The sequence below is a fragment of the Lynx canadensis genome, chromosome D3, assembly GCF_007474595.2.
Source record: "Lynx canadensis isolate LIC74 chromosome D3, mLynCan4.pri.v2, whole genome shotgun sequence".
Taxonomy (NCBI): domain Eukaryota; kingdom Metazoa; phylum Chordata; class Mammalia; order Carnivora; family Felidae; genus Lynx; species Lynx canadensis.
This window is the reverse complement of record NC_044314.2, coordinates 8,933,407-8,950,561: the sequence shown is the minus strand read 5'-3', so window position 1 is coordinate 8,950,561 and position 17,155 is coordinate 8,933,407. Positions and strand designations below refer to the sequence as shown.

The following is a 17,155-nucleotide window of genomic DNA, read 5'->3' as shown; positions in this document are numbered from 1 at the left end:
GTTTTCTGTCTTCTCTTAGACCTGAAAAGATAAATATGAATTTAGATTCCATTCATCGGTTAATTGAGGAAACACACATCTTCCAGATGCGGGAGCCATCAGTTAAACCACCTTGTGACATGTTAGCACCTGCTTCATCCCCCAAGGACACTTGTCCTTCCTGTTTGCCACATCAGGGACTGCAATCACGTGCCGCTCACAACTTCTGCGCTCACTCCTGTAACACCAGTGAGTGGAATATTTGCGAAGAGCTTCGCCTGAGGGAACTTGAAGAAGTCAAGGCCAGAGCTGCCCAGATGGAGAAGACCATGAGGTGGTGGTCAGACTGCACTGCCAATTGGAGAGAAAAATGGAGCAAGGTTCGGGCCGAAAGGAACAGTGCCAGGGAGGAAGGAAGACAGCTCAGAATAAAATTGGAGATGACGATGAAAGAATTGAGTGCACTGAAGAAGAAGCAGAGTTTGCCACATCAAAAGGAGGTATTAGAAACTACCCAAGACCTGAAGCATCCTACTGTCATGGAAGTGCCTTCTGCACAAAGAGACCCATTTCACCTTGGTTCACAAACGTGGGAGTCTATCAGAGAGTGTCCGGTAAAGAGAGAATTTCCTACAAAGGAGAACCCGGATAGTAAGGTAAGAAAAACACTCACAGAGGAACCAGAGATTATGTGCACATTTGAATGCCCTATACAGTAATGGAGAGGAAAAGGAAAATGACACACTCATTGCTTGTGGTTTTCCAGAAACCTGAGTTATTCATTTCATCTCCTTATAGCATCAGTTTATATTGTTACCCCTTTCTATTTAATTCCATCTCTAAAAATATAAAACATATCTTGCTCTTCTATAGTTCTACCTAAACTTTTAAGCCTTTCTGTGATATATGGGATTTATGGTAGATGTAACCTAGGTTACATTGTAAATGAACAATTTGCAAAGACTGAAATATATTTTATCAGATGGTAGAACATAGAAGGGAAAAAGAAGGCTTGAGGAATGCTAGTTAAAGTTCAGTCGTATACCTCTTTAGAGACTGATAAAGAAATGAAAAGAGGAATTTGATGCTGAATCATAAGATTTGTTTCCTTCCAAAACTATGTTTTCTTTATGATTTTTCTACACTAGATGTAAAAATTTAACAATAACTGCTTTATTTTTTTTTCAGGAAGAAGGTTTGAATATTGACCAGTTAAAATTAAATGAAGAGATGAAACTCAATCTTAACTGTCCTGATTCCTTAAAAAATGTTGTTTCTGAAAACGGTATACTGAAATCTGCATTAAGACCACAAGCAATAAACCTGCCTTTGGAGAATAAAGTGCCTGAAGTTTCAGCTTTGCAGGTACATCTGGATGAGTTCCAAAAGGTTTTATGGAAAGAAAGAGAGTAAGTGCTAATCATTGTCCCCCATTAACCAAGTCTGATTTTCAAACTTATTAAAATTAAGTCTACCAAACTGGCCATTTGATAATGTATTTTATGCAAAATTAGTCATTAAGTACTAATATTTAAAATATGAGTTTGATATTTGTATATTTTTTGAACTTTTTAAAATATTAAATAGTTAATATGTAAATATTAAACAACACACTACTGCACAGGCATTGGGCCAAATAGGAAATCAAACAGCAAATCAAAATATACCTCAAAACATGAGAAAAAGAAAATACAATATTCCAGAACCTATGGGTTGCAAAAACAGATGTTAGAATGTAACTTATGCTATAAATGCCTGTATTAAGGAAAAAAGTTCAGGGACACCTGGGTGGCTCAGTAGGTTAAGCACCAAATCCTTGATTTCGGCTCAGGTCATGATCTCATGGTTCGTGAGTTCGCACCCTGCATCGGTCTCTGTGCTGACCGTGTGAAGCCTGCTTGGGATTCTCTCTCTACCTCTCTCTCCCTCTCTCTGTACCCTTCCCCCACTCACACTGTGCCTCTCTCCCTCTCTCTCAAAATAAATTAATTAATTTTTTAAAAATTTCAAATAAACAACTTAATATTATACCCCAAGGAACTAGTAAAAGAAGAAACTTAGCTGAAATTTAGTGAAAGAAGGAAATAACAAAGAAAAATCAGAAATAAATAAAATAGAGACCAGAATAAACAACAGAACACTGAAAGTAATGAGCAATTTTTCTAAAAAAATAAATGAAATTGGCAATGCTTTAACATTAAGAAAAAAAAAAAGAGAACACTCAAAAACCAAAATGAGAAATGGAAGAGAAAATATCACAACAGATAACTACAGAGATATAGACTGTGCGAACAGATTACCGTAAGCAAAATTAAAAAAAAAAAAAATAAAGATAATTCCTAAAAATGCACAAGATTGAATCATGAATCTTGAATCCAAGAAGTAGGAAATCATCTTAGACCAATAACAAGAATGAAAGTTGAACTGGGAATCAAAAATCTCCCAGCATAGAAAAGCCCAAGATCACATGGTTTCATTGGTAAATTCTGCCAAACGTTAAATAAATTTAATGACAACCTTTATCAAAATCTTACAAATAATGGAATAGAGGGAATACATTCAAAATCATTCCATGACACTAGGTCAACCCTGACACCAAAGCATAATAAAAACAATACAAGAACAAAAAAGTCTAGTTTGTCTCATATAAGAATTACTACTGTTTCTTTTGACATTCATTTGCATGATAGATGTTTCTCCCTCCCCTCACTATCAATCTGCAGGTGTCTCTAGGTCAAAAAAGAGTCTTTTATAGACAGCATATAGATGGATCTTGTGTTTTTATATATTCTGACGCCTGTGTTTTTGAATAGAGCATTTAATCTGTTTACATTCAAAGTAGTTATTAATAGATAGGTATTAATAGCCATAAACGGCTTAAGACCCTTACAACAGAGAAAAGTGTTACAAGAGAATTAGAGATGGAGAGTGAAATAAATGAGATCAGGAACAGGCTTGATGAAATGAACAGCAGGCTGGAAAAAATCAGAGGAACAAATTAGTCACCTAGAAGACAAAATAGTAGAAAATGATGAAGCTGAAAAAGGAGAGGAAGACAAATTATGCAACATGAGAATAGACTTAGGGAACTCAGAGACTCCATCAAAAGTAATAACATATTATAGGAGACGAGGAAGAAGAGAGAGAAAAGGGAGAAGAAAATTTATTTCAAAAAATAATAACAGAAAACTTCCCTAATCTGGGTAAGGCATCCAGATCAAGGAGGCACAGAGAACTCCCTTCAAAATCAACAAAAGCAGCCCCAAACCAAGACATTCTGTAATTAAATTTGCAAAATATAGTGATAAGGAGAAAATCTTACGGCCAAACAAAATAAGTCCTTAACTTACAAGGGAAAACCCATAAAGCTGGCTGGAGTTTTCTCAACAAGCTTGGCAGGCCAGGAGAGAGTGGCATGAGATTTTCAAAAGTGCTGAAATGGGAAGAATCTGCAGCCAAGTTCACTCTATCCAGCAAGTCTATCATTCAGAATAGAAGAGATAAAGAGTTTCCCGGACAAAAACTAAAGGATTTTGTGACCACCAAACCAGCCCTGCAAGAAATATTAAAGAGAACTCTTTGAGTGTAGAGCGGAGACCAAATATGACAAAGACAAGAGAGGATCAGAGAAAATTTCCAGAAACAATGACAAAGCAAGTCATTTTTTGGCTTGTTAGTTTTTAGTTTTTATCATTCTTTTTTCGTCATCTTGTTTTCATCATCTCTGGCAGATTCACCTTAATTATGTTTGAGTTATTAATGTACATGGCTAAAACAGCCAGTGTACTTTCTAATTTTTACAGCATTAGTAGACCTCAGCTAGTCAATAAAAATGAAAAATATACTGATATTTATAAGGGACAACTCAAAATTTGAGAGTTACTGATTGCAGAAAAAGGATGCTTTATTCATTGACCATTAGTGGTATAGAGCAAAGAGCACTAGACTTGAAATTAAATGACCTGGTTTTCGCCTTGGATCTGATATATTCAGCGACATGATACTGGGTTAGCTGAGAGTGTGCTGTTGTCTCCTTTGTAAGTAGATGGATCATCGTGCCTATGTCGCAGTTATCTATTGTTTCATAACAAACCTTCCCACAAAATGGTTAGTGTTGAAACAACAATCACCATATATTCTGTTCATGAAGCTAGAGCATGGTTTTGTGTGGACAACTCATCTGTCACTACATGAGGCTGCAGCCGGGATGGTTCAAGGCTGGAGATGACTGAATTGTTGGGGGCCAGAATCATGTGAAGCCTCCTCTCTCATGCTCATATCTGCTGGCTGACTTTGGTTCTCCCCTGGGGTCTTACGTGGAACACCTGCAGGTGCCCTATCCATGTGGCCACTCTGATTCCTCACAGCATACTGGCTTGGTTGAAAGTGGACATTTTAAGAGCACAGAGAGGGGCGCCTGGGTGACTCAGTCGGCTAAGCATCCGACTTTGGCTCAGGTCATGATCTCATGGTCTGTGAGTTCGAGCCCCAGGGCGGGCTCTGTGCTGACAGCTCAGAGCCTGGACCCTGCTTCAGATTCTGTGTCTCCTTCTCTCTCTGCCCCTCCCCCACTTGTGCTCTGTCTCTCAAAAATAAATAAATGTAAAAAAAATTGTTTTAAAAGAGCACAGAAATATATGGCATTTTAATGACCTTGTCCCCAAAGTCACTTAGCATCACTTCTGTCTTCACTGATTTCTTTTTTTTCCTTTAATGGTTTTATTTATTTTTGAGAGAAAGAGAGACAGAGCATGAGCAGGAGAGGGGAGAGAGAGAGGGAGACACAGAATCCGAAGCAGACTCCAGGCTCTGAGCTGGTGGCACGGAGCCCAACACGGGGCTCGAACCCACGAACCGTGAGATCATGACCTGAGCTGACGTCAGATGCTCAACTGACTGAGCCACCCAGGCACCCCCTGCCTTCACTAATTTCTTGTGAGGATCAAGCACAGATAATGTCTGGGAAAGTGACTATTAGTGTGGGTTACTCGGTATGATGTTTTTGTTGTTGTTATTCCTTCATGATCACCTTAGGCAATTATTAGCATTGTGTGGAATATTTGATACACTTTAAAATGTGGTCCCAAAGTCTGCAAATAAGTATTTTTCCATCTCTTTAGTTATAAGACTCTTAATGGGCAGAAAAAAATGGAAAAAAATAAGTATGAATAGAATTCTATACATTATATAATGGTTTCAATTTTCCCAGTTTAAATGGATTGGAATAGTGACTACTCACACACAAATATTTCACAGATACTATAAGCCCTTTATCTGCCATTCTTTTTCTGTCAGCCAGAAGTTTCTCATTAGTCCCTCTGAAATTTATTCCCACCACTAATACCCTTTTCCAGATGCTTTGTCTACAACTTACCATATGAAGAGATTGTTATAATACAATCATGATACAATCGACGGTAATAATATACCTGAGTGTATAATAAAAACTTCTTATTCTACCGTCAAGTATAAATTCCTAATAGACGTAATCAACATTGGTAGAAAGGAGAAAAAAAAACCAAATTAAATTTTAGGCACGGCCCCCTATTAACATTAATTTTATCTGGAGCTAAGTCTCAGTCAAGCTCTAATCTCTGTGTTTTATTTCCTGAAGGATTTAACTTGTTAGTGGTTATAGACTTCTCTCACACCCACTCACAATGTTACTTTACTGACATAATGTAGTACAGACCATACGGAACAGCTGTTTCCTACATGTAAACTCCCTGAGGGGCCGGTTTTAATGATACACACGAGTATCGCTACTCTCCGACTCACACACACATCCACATACATATATATCTGACTTCCTTGGAATAAGTTAACCACCTCTCTAGTACATAAACTCTTCGGTTCTCCACAACTTGAATATATAAGCCAAAGACAGGCCAGAAAATAAGGGGGAAAGGGGACCTCCGATTCCACTTTGTCTCTTTAGTAAACAATCCCGTGGGCGTTATGTGTCCATGAATCAACATTAGCATGAAGTCCGCATGAGGCGATCGCGAAGCCTTTTTTCTATCACAAGAGAATGTTTCCCAAGGACATAGTATATACTGTTGCTATAAATCTATCTAACTTTTTAAATTCTGCCTCCTGGAATCTCAGCAAGTGGATGGCTGGCGTGGAGAACATGTGAATGTAATTTTGTCTACGTTCCCAGCTAGTGGGAAAATTCCCCTGACTAGAGCGCAGGAATCCGCCAAGAGAACTCGGGATCATTTCCACCACTCTCACTATGGAGAACCTCCTTATCAAAAGCAAGAAACTTTCTTCTATTATTTGTACTCTGAGTGCCGTTCGCTTTTATGAAAATAATGATCCAGTATCTGGAACCTTCTCGTGTGTTGAGAATTTGTACATTTTTTGATCTCTTAAACTCTTCCCAGATAGAAAATTTGAGGTCCAGACAGGAACCTAATCCTTTTACCGAGCTAGGTGTACCTAGACCTTTCAGGAGAGGAACTTCGGCAATCTTAAGTAAGGGAGACCATGAGCTCTAAAATAGTTTAATGTTTAGAACCAGTTCCCAAATTAAACTGCAGAGGGCACCTGTATCCCTTAGCAAATGCTCTGCATTATTTAAGCTGAGCTATAATCAATCCTCCTTCTCAATTTTATTTCTTAGTTTATTTTCTATATAAGAAAAGTAGTATGCTTCAATTATTTTGCTTTGCTTCCTTAAATTGTGTGGTTTTTTTCTCAATAAAATGAGACTGAAAATCTTAGCGGGATTACATAGATTCCTGAATGAACACAATGAACAAATTGTCATGCAAGTCTGGTTAATGTTATTTAATGTAATATTGTTAAAGATTAGACAGTCAGGCCTACTTATTTATTTACTATTACTAATGGCATATGCAGTAAACACATTTGCCTTTTTAAAACAGTAATTTGTGGTGTGTATTCCTTTATTTATACATACGTATTTATTTTTCTAGCTGTATTGAAGTATAACTGAGAAACAAAATTTGTGTGTATTTAAGTTGTACAGAGTGATGGGGTTTTACTGTTTTTTTAAGTTCTTATTTTAATTCTAGTCAGTTACCATAGAGTGTTCTATCAGTGCAGCTATGCAGTATAGTGATTCAGCAATTCTATATGTCACCCTGTGCTCATCCCAACAAGCACACGTGATGTACTACTATACGCCGTGAAATGATTACCACAATGAAGCTAATTAACACATCTATCACTTAACACTGTTACTAATTTTTGTGTGTGGTGAGACCTCTTATGAGGTCTTAGCACATTTCACATATGCAATATGATATTGTTAACTACAGTCTTCATGCTGTACGTTCGATTCCCAGAACTTACTCATACCTTAACTGAAAGTTTTGATTGACATCTCCTAACTATCCCCACTTCCCAGCTCCCGGCATTCACCATTGCACTCTCTGTTACTATGAGTTCAACTTTTTGAGATTCTGCATATAAATGAGATGATATAGTATTTGTCTTTCTGTGGTGGCTTATTTCATTTAGCCTAATGTCCTACATATGTACACACACACACACACACGCGCGCGCGCACATCTCACATGTTCCATGTCCGTTTGTAGATGGACAGTTGCTTCTATATCTTGGCTTTTGTGAATATTGCTGCAATGAACATGAAGGTACAGATGTCGCTTTGAGATACTTATTTCCTTTCCTTGAGCGATCTACCTAGAAGTGGGATTGCTAGATTATAATGATAGTTCTATTTTTAATTTTTTGAGGAACTTGCATACCTTTGTCCATAGGGACTACACCAATTTACACTGCACCCCAACAATATCATTTTAACTACACTCTTACCAATCCTGGTTATCGCTTGTCTTTTTGATAATAGCCATTCTAAAGGGTCGAGGTGTTATCTCACTGACGTTATGGTTTGCTTTTCACTAATGATTACTGATTTAAGCACCTGTACAGATGCTTGGCCATTTGTATGTCTTCTTTGGAAAACTGTCTACTCAGGTCCTTTGCCCATTTTTTAAATGTTTGGTTTGCTTTGGTTTGTTTTTTGTTGTTGTTTGGTTGGTTGGTTTTTGCTGTTGAGTTGTTTGAGTTCCTTGTGTATTTTGGATATTAACCCGTGGTCAAATACATGGTTCCCAAATATTTCCTCCATTCCATAGGTTGCCTTTTAATTTTGTTGATTGTTTCTTTTTCTGTGCAGAAGCTTTTTAGCCTGATATACTGCCACTTATTTTTGCTTTTGTTTTATATGCATTTGGTGTCAAATCCAAAAACTTGTTGCCAATACCATTATCCAGGAGTTTTTTCCTTATGCTTTCTTCTAGGAGTTTAACATTTTCAGTCTTGTATTTAATCCATTTCAAGTTAATTTTTCTCTACTTTTGCAACTGTTTTTTGTTTTTGTTTGTTTGTTTGTTTTTTACTCTATAGTACCTTTTGTGTTTGGGTATTTCCTTGCTGAAGGAAATTGAGTCTACTTCTCTGCAGAGACTGCAACATTGCTAGTAAGTCTCAACTTGAGTCTCCCTTGTCATGAAGGCAGACACTTGACATAGGAACCGCTTTTCAGATGTAGCCACCTAGACTTTTTAGCAGAAGCTAATGCTCCAAGAAGCAAGTGCCCGGAATCCATCCTGATGAGGGAGGAGGCTGCGGCAGTAACTATGTCTTGATCCCAGAGGCAGCAGTGGTCTCTGCTCTCTGGTGAAACTGTCCCACATCTGGAGTTGATGGTATTGAGGTCATGCTGGTTGTCTGTGCCTAACTGGTGGCCTCAATGACATGCTGATGGGAAGGTTGCTGTGGCTTCATCTTCATCAGACACTTAACGGATGGAGCCACTCAGGTGCCCCTACAGTATTTTTTAAATTCATTTCTTTCCTGAGGCACCTGGGTGGCTCAGTCGGTTGAGTGTCCAACTTCGGCTCAGGTCATGATCTCCCAGTTTGTGGGTTCGAGCCCCCCGTCGGGCTCTGTGCTGACAGCTTGGAGCCTGGAGCCTGTTTTGGATTCTGTGTGTGTCTCTCTCTCTCGCTGCCCTTCCCCTGTTCGTGCTCTGTCTCTCAAAAATGAATAAACATTAAAAAAAATTTTTTTTAATTCATTACTTTTCTACTTAAATTATATATGGATATTTGCTAAAAGGTGCTAAAAATGTTCCAGGATATAATTATAAATACTTGGGAGTAGAATCACAAAATGGAAAATATGTTGCTGATTAAAAGCATATTTTAAAACATTTTAAAATTATTTATAGTGGATACTAACTCTACATTTTGGACTAATAGAAAAACTGGTTTCTAGATGTTATTACAGGTTAATTATTTTTGCCTGGCCAAAACACTTCACATTAATAGACCTTTAGGAAAATACTTACCACATATTTTACAGTGAAATTTCACACAGTTCAAAAATGATGAATATTTATTCCCAAATATTAATGTTTCAGGAATTTTCATCCTTGAAAAATATTTTGGTTAATCTTGTTTTCTATATATATGTTCAAGTTGTATGCCCAATTATTATGGGATTGTGATAGTTAACAAAATATGAAAATATTGCATAGAAATATCATATCTTTCCATAAAAATCTTCTTGGTTCACTCAATATCTTTTAGTTCTGCAACTTTTATGTATTTTAGCAGTTAGATTCTTAAAAGTTTATATCATCGTATATAAGATACTACATTTTTGCTGAGCTTTATCTTATTATTTTAGAAGAATTTGTGCATAAAATATGCAGTATCTTTTAGAGTAAATTAGGATTTTTCTTTGCCTTCCTGTAGTTCAAATGGCATGCTGATAGTTTAAATTTCAATTAGAAATTTAACTGTATAATTAATCAATTTTGAAAATCTCTCTAAAATATAGAATAAATTGATTAGGCCAGAAATTAAGAATTTAAAGGGTGCCCTCTGCTGCATAAATTTAAGTGTACAATGTCCATATGTCCTTCAGCTTTGCTTGCATTGAGTCACAAAATATTTTTTGATGAATGCATATTACAAATATCCAAGTATCACATTATCATTAAGTAAGTTTCTATGAATTGCCAGTCTGCTGCCTTCCCTGACTAAATGGTACCATTTTACGTAATAAAAATGCATAATTTTATTTCGGTAAGCCATAAATATAAATTACTATATTTAAGATGCATACTTAAAGAGATAAATAATACTACATTTTAAATGTTACTAATTTGTCTTAAATAAGGTAATAGGAATTTTCATTTTAATATACTTGGGAAAATTATATTATTTTTATTTCATGAACTGGCTTTGACTACTTGTTATAAGTCTAGATGTAATCTAGATAAAATCATATCTTTAGAATGCATCTATGTTTCACTGTAACTAAGATGAAATGTTTAATTAATATGTAGTTTGAAATGCTCTTTTTGAACCTCTTATAAAAACCTTAAAGGAATATTTACCCCAATATTTTTGGTGGCATTTTTGAAGATCGACATTTATTCAGTAGTAATAATGAATCATTTTTGTGTTAATGTGAGCTTTTTCTGCTCATGTTAGCATTTGATTTATTAAAGTGTAATGTTAAAAACTGACAGTGATCTGAACATGTATGATTTTGAATTCATAAAATTTAAAATGTAGACTTTTCTCAAATTTTCAAGTAAATTTTTATATTATTCTACTGAAAATTTTTGAGAATATAATATTTTGATAAATAACTTGGGTGTCCTTAGCTGGCTGGGTCTGCTTTTCTATCAGGATTTTGGGCTGAGGTTGTTAATCTGGATCTGTAGACATTCATAGGCAGTGTTCATAGGACCTAGACTTTTATATTGAGTCCTTTTGTTGGTTAATTTTATATATTTGCTGTTAATAAGAGATTTAAAATTATAGTCTTATTAACGGTGAGGATCTTTTTGCAACCTGAGTCTTCTGAGGTTAAACTCTAACTAATTCTGAGACGTTCTCTTCAATTCCATGGCTTGGTTCATGCAAATATAGTTATATAACTTTTTAATGAGCTGCTTATCCATTCATTGGATTAAACTATTTATGACCTAATTCTATTTTGAATTATTTTCATAGTGTTGCTTCCTGGAAGATTCATATTTCTCATAATTATGTAAATGGCATTCAATTTTGATTCTGGGTGCATCTTTTAGATCTGTGAATATGTTCTAAGATCCTTCTAGTGACATTATCATGGAACTAGACCCGAGTGTGTGCATTGGTTAATTAAAATTACGATAAGGTTGTAACTAACAGCCACAAAATCTCAGTGGTATACAACATTCAGACTTTATTTAGCTGGAGTCTGTGACCCAACTAACGGCTGACTGATATTGACTGGACTCTGCAGGGGAGCAGGGGAGACTGGTTATGATCCATATCTCTCCTACCCCCACTGGGAGCAGTAAGTCTGCATTGGTATGTACTTATTGCTGTAGCCAAAATATAAGAGGGTAAAACCTCTTACTGTATAAATTGTATAAACACGTTTGAAGGCTCGGCCACATGGTGCCCACTAGCATTCCACTGGTGATATCATTCACATTTTCCATTTTCCAAAACACGGCAAGTGATGATTTCATCATGTGTTTTCACTACTAAATAACACATATCACTATTTTTCCAGCTGCTTATGTTTTATCACCATTTTTCCAGCCTCTGCCCACAATCTAGTCCTGAAGTTAAGTCTACATATTTTTCATTTTTGTTACTGTAGCATCCCCCCCCCTTAAGTGTCATTTTCTATGTCAGTTATCTTTTGCTGCAGAAAAAACAAACAAAACAAAACACACACACACACACACACACACACACACACACACACTCTTCAGTGTCGTAAAACAACTATTCTTTTTGCCCATATGGGTACAAAAAAGGTGGGGTCAGCTGACCTCCACTTGACCAGCAGGGCTTGGCTCAGTGGTAAGGCTGGGCTCAGATCTGCTTTATGTTTTTATTTGGGGACAGCAATTCCCGAGCGAAAACTCTTTTCACAGTGATGGCTGAAGCATAAGAGAAGAAGCCCAACCACACAAATTCTTTTCAAACATCTGCGTCTGTCATATCTGCTAATATCCCATTGTCAAAGACTAGAAGCAAGGGTTGAGGAAAGCAATTCTGTCCATGGGAGTAGAGAAAAGAGATTGAACATTATTAAGCACTAATCTAATGCACCACACAAATGAGGATTGTCCATCTGCAAAGGTCAATATATGCTAATTACGACCCGTAGTAAACAATTATTTTCAGTGACTCACTCTGATAGACATATGGGCATACAAAAAATCGATAATTGAGATATTAAAGGACCAGATTTCAATTCTAACTGAGTCACTTGTTCTACAAATGGAGAAATTAATGTCAATTATTTTAAATAAAGATCCCAGTGAAATTGCTTCATTAAACAAAATTGCAAATATTTAAAAAGTATTTTTATAGCCCCAGTAAATAATTGATTTCTTAAATTATTATGTAGACTCCTTGTCATTCTCTGTCATATCAAAGGATTCTTCATTCATGTATAGTCACAATATGAAGCTGGATAGAAGCCATGGTAAAATTAGAAATATATATATATCCTCCTATACAAGGAGAAATAATATGAATGAGATAATGAGACAAATGCATGAATAATATAGGAGAAAGCAGGCAGAAAGTTAAATATTTTGATACAGGCAAAGCCAAATTAAATATGTTTAACCTACTCTAATGCTAAGTGACAGAATAAAAAATTAAACCAAGTTTTATTCAATGTTTGTAATTGTTAATAAGCTGGAAAACTTTTCCTGTGATTACAATGGTCGTATACAAATATAAAAATAATGAAAACAGGAAATAAAAACACTGAATGTGTTCCTAAACTTGTCTTTAAATTGTAAGCCTGTTTTGCTTTTAATTCTTTACTTAGAAAGCGCTCATCTTTGGAAAAAGAAATAGAACGACTGGAGTCAGCTTTGTCTGTATGGAAATGGAAATATGAAGAACTGAAAGACTCAGAGCCAAAAAATCTGAAAGAGGTATGGAGACGAACAGTGTTGAGAAAGAAATGAAACTGCCAGTTTTCTCTGTTTAGATGTGTAAGCCAGTGGGCAGAAACCTCCACAAAGAGGAAAGGTTTAAAAATTGAATTTCCTCCATAAGAGGGGTATTTGAACTTACATGCTCATGTGAACTCGGTCAAACTCAGCCCATAAGAAATCTTGTTCTAAACAGATGAACATATGGGAAAGAAAATAGAGACGGGGGAAGCCAAGCATAAGAGACTCTTAACTGTGGGGGAAACTGAGGGCTGATGGAGGGAGGTGGGTGGGGGGTGGGCTAGATGGGGGATGGGCGTGAAGGAGGGCACTGGTGATGAGCATGGGGTAATATGTGTAAGTAATGAATCACTAAATATGACTCCTGAAACCAAGATTACCCTATATGTTAACTAGCTAGAATTTAAACAAAACTTTGAACAAAAAGAAAAAAGAAATCTTGTTCTAAATAACACATATTTTCAGTGATCAGCCTGACAGCATTAATTATCCATTCCAGGAACTTGTGAGGGGACGCTGCTAAAGAAGCCATTATATCATGGCACTTACAATAAACAATATTATCTTGTTCTTTTATGAAGCACTTTGAAGATATCCATTCATCTCAAGTGCATTTAGGTTCTTTTCATATTGACTTTATAGTAATTCAGAATCAGCCTACTTGCCTTTATACTTTGCCTTTGCTTTTTCATCAATAAAACGCTGTCATAAACCTTTCCCATTTCAATGATTTATTAATATTTATGGTATAAACAATATTAATTGTACATCTTCTGTGTACTAAAGCATCGTTCCAGGTAAGTAAGTGGGACAGAATAATGAGCAAAGAAAAGAAAAATACTGACAAAATAATGGCAAGCCAAATTCTTCAAGTGAGTAAACATTTAGTTGTGTGTGTGTATGTATTTATATGTATGTTAATAATATGTATTAAACATCATATATTATGTATACACACACACACACACACACACACACACACACAAACCATATACATGCTGAACACCTGTGTGAGGAAGCTATCTAAATCAATTATGTAATTGTGCCTTAATCAAAAGTGCTGTTCTATCAGTTGTTAAAAAAAAAAAAGTGGTAAGCAGTGTTTCTCTTTGTTTATGAAATCCCACATGAATGTTGCTTCAGATTTTCTTCCCGCAAGTGGTAAAGTTTAGACTCATTGACTTAAGTTTGCTAAAATTGCTTGAGGAGCCTCAGCTGGCCGCATACGCCTGATTTCTGAATCCTACGCGGGCATTCTGACTTCCACGGGGCAGCGTCATCACAAGGTTCAGATATGGTCAGCTCTGTTCACACAGTGGGACCACTGAGATTTCAAAGGAGGGAGAGCTTTTCCTCATACTATTAAGCAAATATTTCCTGCTTAGAAACCACTTATTAATCAAAGGTAATTTCAGGGAGAGCCGCAGTGCAGGGTGAGTGAGACAAAGCTAACAAGCTACATAAAGTTTCCCCCTCCTTTGTTGATTCATGTGAGGTGGTCAGAGTGACTTCGTTTCTCGTTCAGACTTTAGGTACATACACAGGGTATGCGTGTGTGCACACACATGCCTTTATATATGGATCCATGGTATGTATATTCACAGGTACCTAACTGAACGTGGTGTCTCTAGGTATGATTCTTGACAGTAATTGAATGTTATGCAGGAAAAATAGTTCACGACGCAATAATCATGTTATGTTTACAGTACACATGTATTTGCCCTTTCTAATGGCTCTAAATTTGATTGAGAAAGCTAATACTGAAGATAGAATTCGTTTTAAATTGAATTTTACGAGGAACATGCATTTACCATCTCTTGCCACTAGTGGACGGTGCAGACTTGATAACGTTAGTTTCCTAATGCTTTTTATTCGAGTAATTTCACATGTCTGTGCAACTGTGTTTGAGAAGTCATGGTTTTCAGTTGGTTTACAAAGTGATACGTATATTTTAAAACGCTTAATGTTTTATCGTCAAAGATGGTATTTTTGACGTTAAGCGGGAACATAGACTTTAAATTAACAAAGCTTTATAAATGAGAAAAAATAAAACCAATGCAGCATGGGTGTAAAATGGGTCTACGTTTTCACACCTATACAGAAAAATATATTAGTCCATACGTGATTCTTTTACTAGATAAAATTATAGGGCTTTTGGAACAGGGGAAACCTCAAGATTGTTGTGAGAAACTTGTTCAACTATTTAAACTTTGAGTGCGTGTTTCGGTTCAATCAACTACAGGTTTGAACACTGAAGGAAAGTAACAATGAACAAAAAAAGAGTTTTACTTTAGATGATGGAGAGCTAATTTAAACGGAAATAAAGAAAAACACATTGTTTGAATTATCTATATGAGATTATTTTTTTAAATGTCTCTTTCCACTCCCTAAAAAGAATTGGTGATATTCTTAAAGGCTTTTTGAAAAGATATGGGATGCACATACATTTAAATTACTTTAGAGATATTGTGGAATATTTAAAAATATTTAAAAACTGAATAAATAAAAACACTTTGTCACATGTAATGTTTAGGTATCCTTTGTTTAACTGTTTTGTAATAGATTATAACAGGAGAAGAATTTGACCGCACATTTGGAAATGGCCTTGTAGAGTAATTATAAGTGTAAAATATTCAAAGTTTTTATACAGTTGATTGACAATCAGGGATCATGCCATGATGCATCCTTTGGAACCTCATAGGAATTCTCTTTTCTTACTCTACCTCTCAAAAATTATGATAAATGATCTTCACTTTCACTGTAGCTCTTCATCTATAGAAAGTTCTGAATACGAGTGTAATTCTGTTTTACATGCCTGAAACTGTTACAAGCAAATACATATGTGGCCAGGAACTGCTTATGGAAAGATTAGCAATTTTTAGAGTCAGAAACAGATGTGCTTAATAGACCAAGGTTCTTAAAAATGTATTTTAAAATCTGGCATCTTTAGAGGAAAATCATTCTTAAATCACTGATATTTAGAGTAGAGTCAATATAAGAATTTAATTGTAAAATCTAGTATTTCAAATGCAACCAAAACAATGAGTAGTAGAGATGATTATATTCCAAATGCTGTTCCTGTGCTGAATTTAATACTTATTCAGCTTTCCCTTTGCAGGTCTGTAAGTATTGATTTGAAATGGCATTATGAATTGCAGATTTTCTGGGATGATCATTTTCATGAAATCTCATGATCTAGAGAATCAAATATTCATGGAAGTGATATTGATTATAAATAATTATGGTATCTTTGCTTTAACAATAAATGACTCTGATCCTTTCCAGAATGGAAGATATCTTTTACCATACGTGGAAAATACTGATAACATTTTAAAATTGGTCTCAAACTGAAAAAATGAAATGCAATCTGGCTTTGAAAATTTTGTGCTTTACCAGCATCTTTTTAAGGATTTTATTGAGGAGTTTTTTTGTCTTTTTGTGGTAATAATGATGTTTCTAGTAGTTTAGAATTTACAATGTTATTTTATAAATATTTATATTAAATATTTATAAAGACAAGCTTCATGGGGAGTCTTTATGGCACTAAGAGCTGACAGTAATGCCTTATCTCAAATACCTCAAAACACGTTTCTGATTTGGGGGAAATTGAAGGTTAGAATTAGGATTAAATGTAGCTAAAATTCTACACTAATACCTTCAATTTCTTTCCGAAATGCGATTTTTAAAAAGTTCTTTTTTCTTTTTACTTATTATTTTTTAATTGAGTTTGGTTGAAGATACCTTCACTTTTTGAAAGATTACATCAATGGACACTTAGGTTGCTTCCATATCTTGACTATCGTAGATAATGTTGCTGTAGACGTAAGAGTGTATTTTTGTGAATTAGTATTCTCAATTTTGGAGGTAAATGCCCAGTAGTGTAATTATTGTATCAAATGGTATTTTCATTTTTAATTTTGGGGGAGACCTCCGTATTTTTCACAGCGGCTGTACAAAATGACATCCCCACCAACGGTGCACCAGGTTCCCTTTTCTCCGCATCCTCGCCAACACCTGTTATTTCTTGTGTTGTTAATTTTAGCCATTCTGACAGGTGTGAAATGATATCTCATTGTGGTTTTGATTTGCATTTCCCTGATGATGAGTCGTATTGTGTCTGTTGACCATCTGGATGTCTTCTTTGGAGGAATGTCTGTTCATGTCTTCTGCCCATTTTTAATTGGATTA

At 35.6% G+C, this 17,155-nt stretch overlaps 1 protein-coding gene across 1 annotated transcript in view; it reads left to right on the top strand.

Moving 5' to 3' along the window:
* Nucleotides 1-17,155, top strand: part of CCDC102B (coiled-coil domain containing 102B) — a 129,585-nt gene that overhangs the window by 45,039 nt on the left and 67,391 nt on the right. Inside the window, 3 exon segments of the mRNA XM_032595436.1 lie at nucleotides 20-635; nucleotides 1,168-1,388; nucleotides 12,838-12,946. Of these exon segments, the coding sequence (XP_032451327.1) occupies nucleotides 36-635; nucleotides 1,168-1,388; nucleotides 12,838-12,946 (930 nt within the window). The 5' untranslated portion in view covers nucleotides 20-35.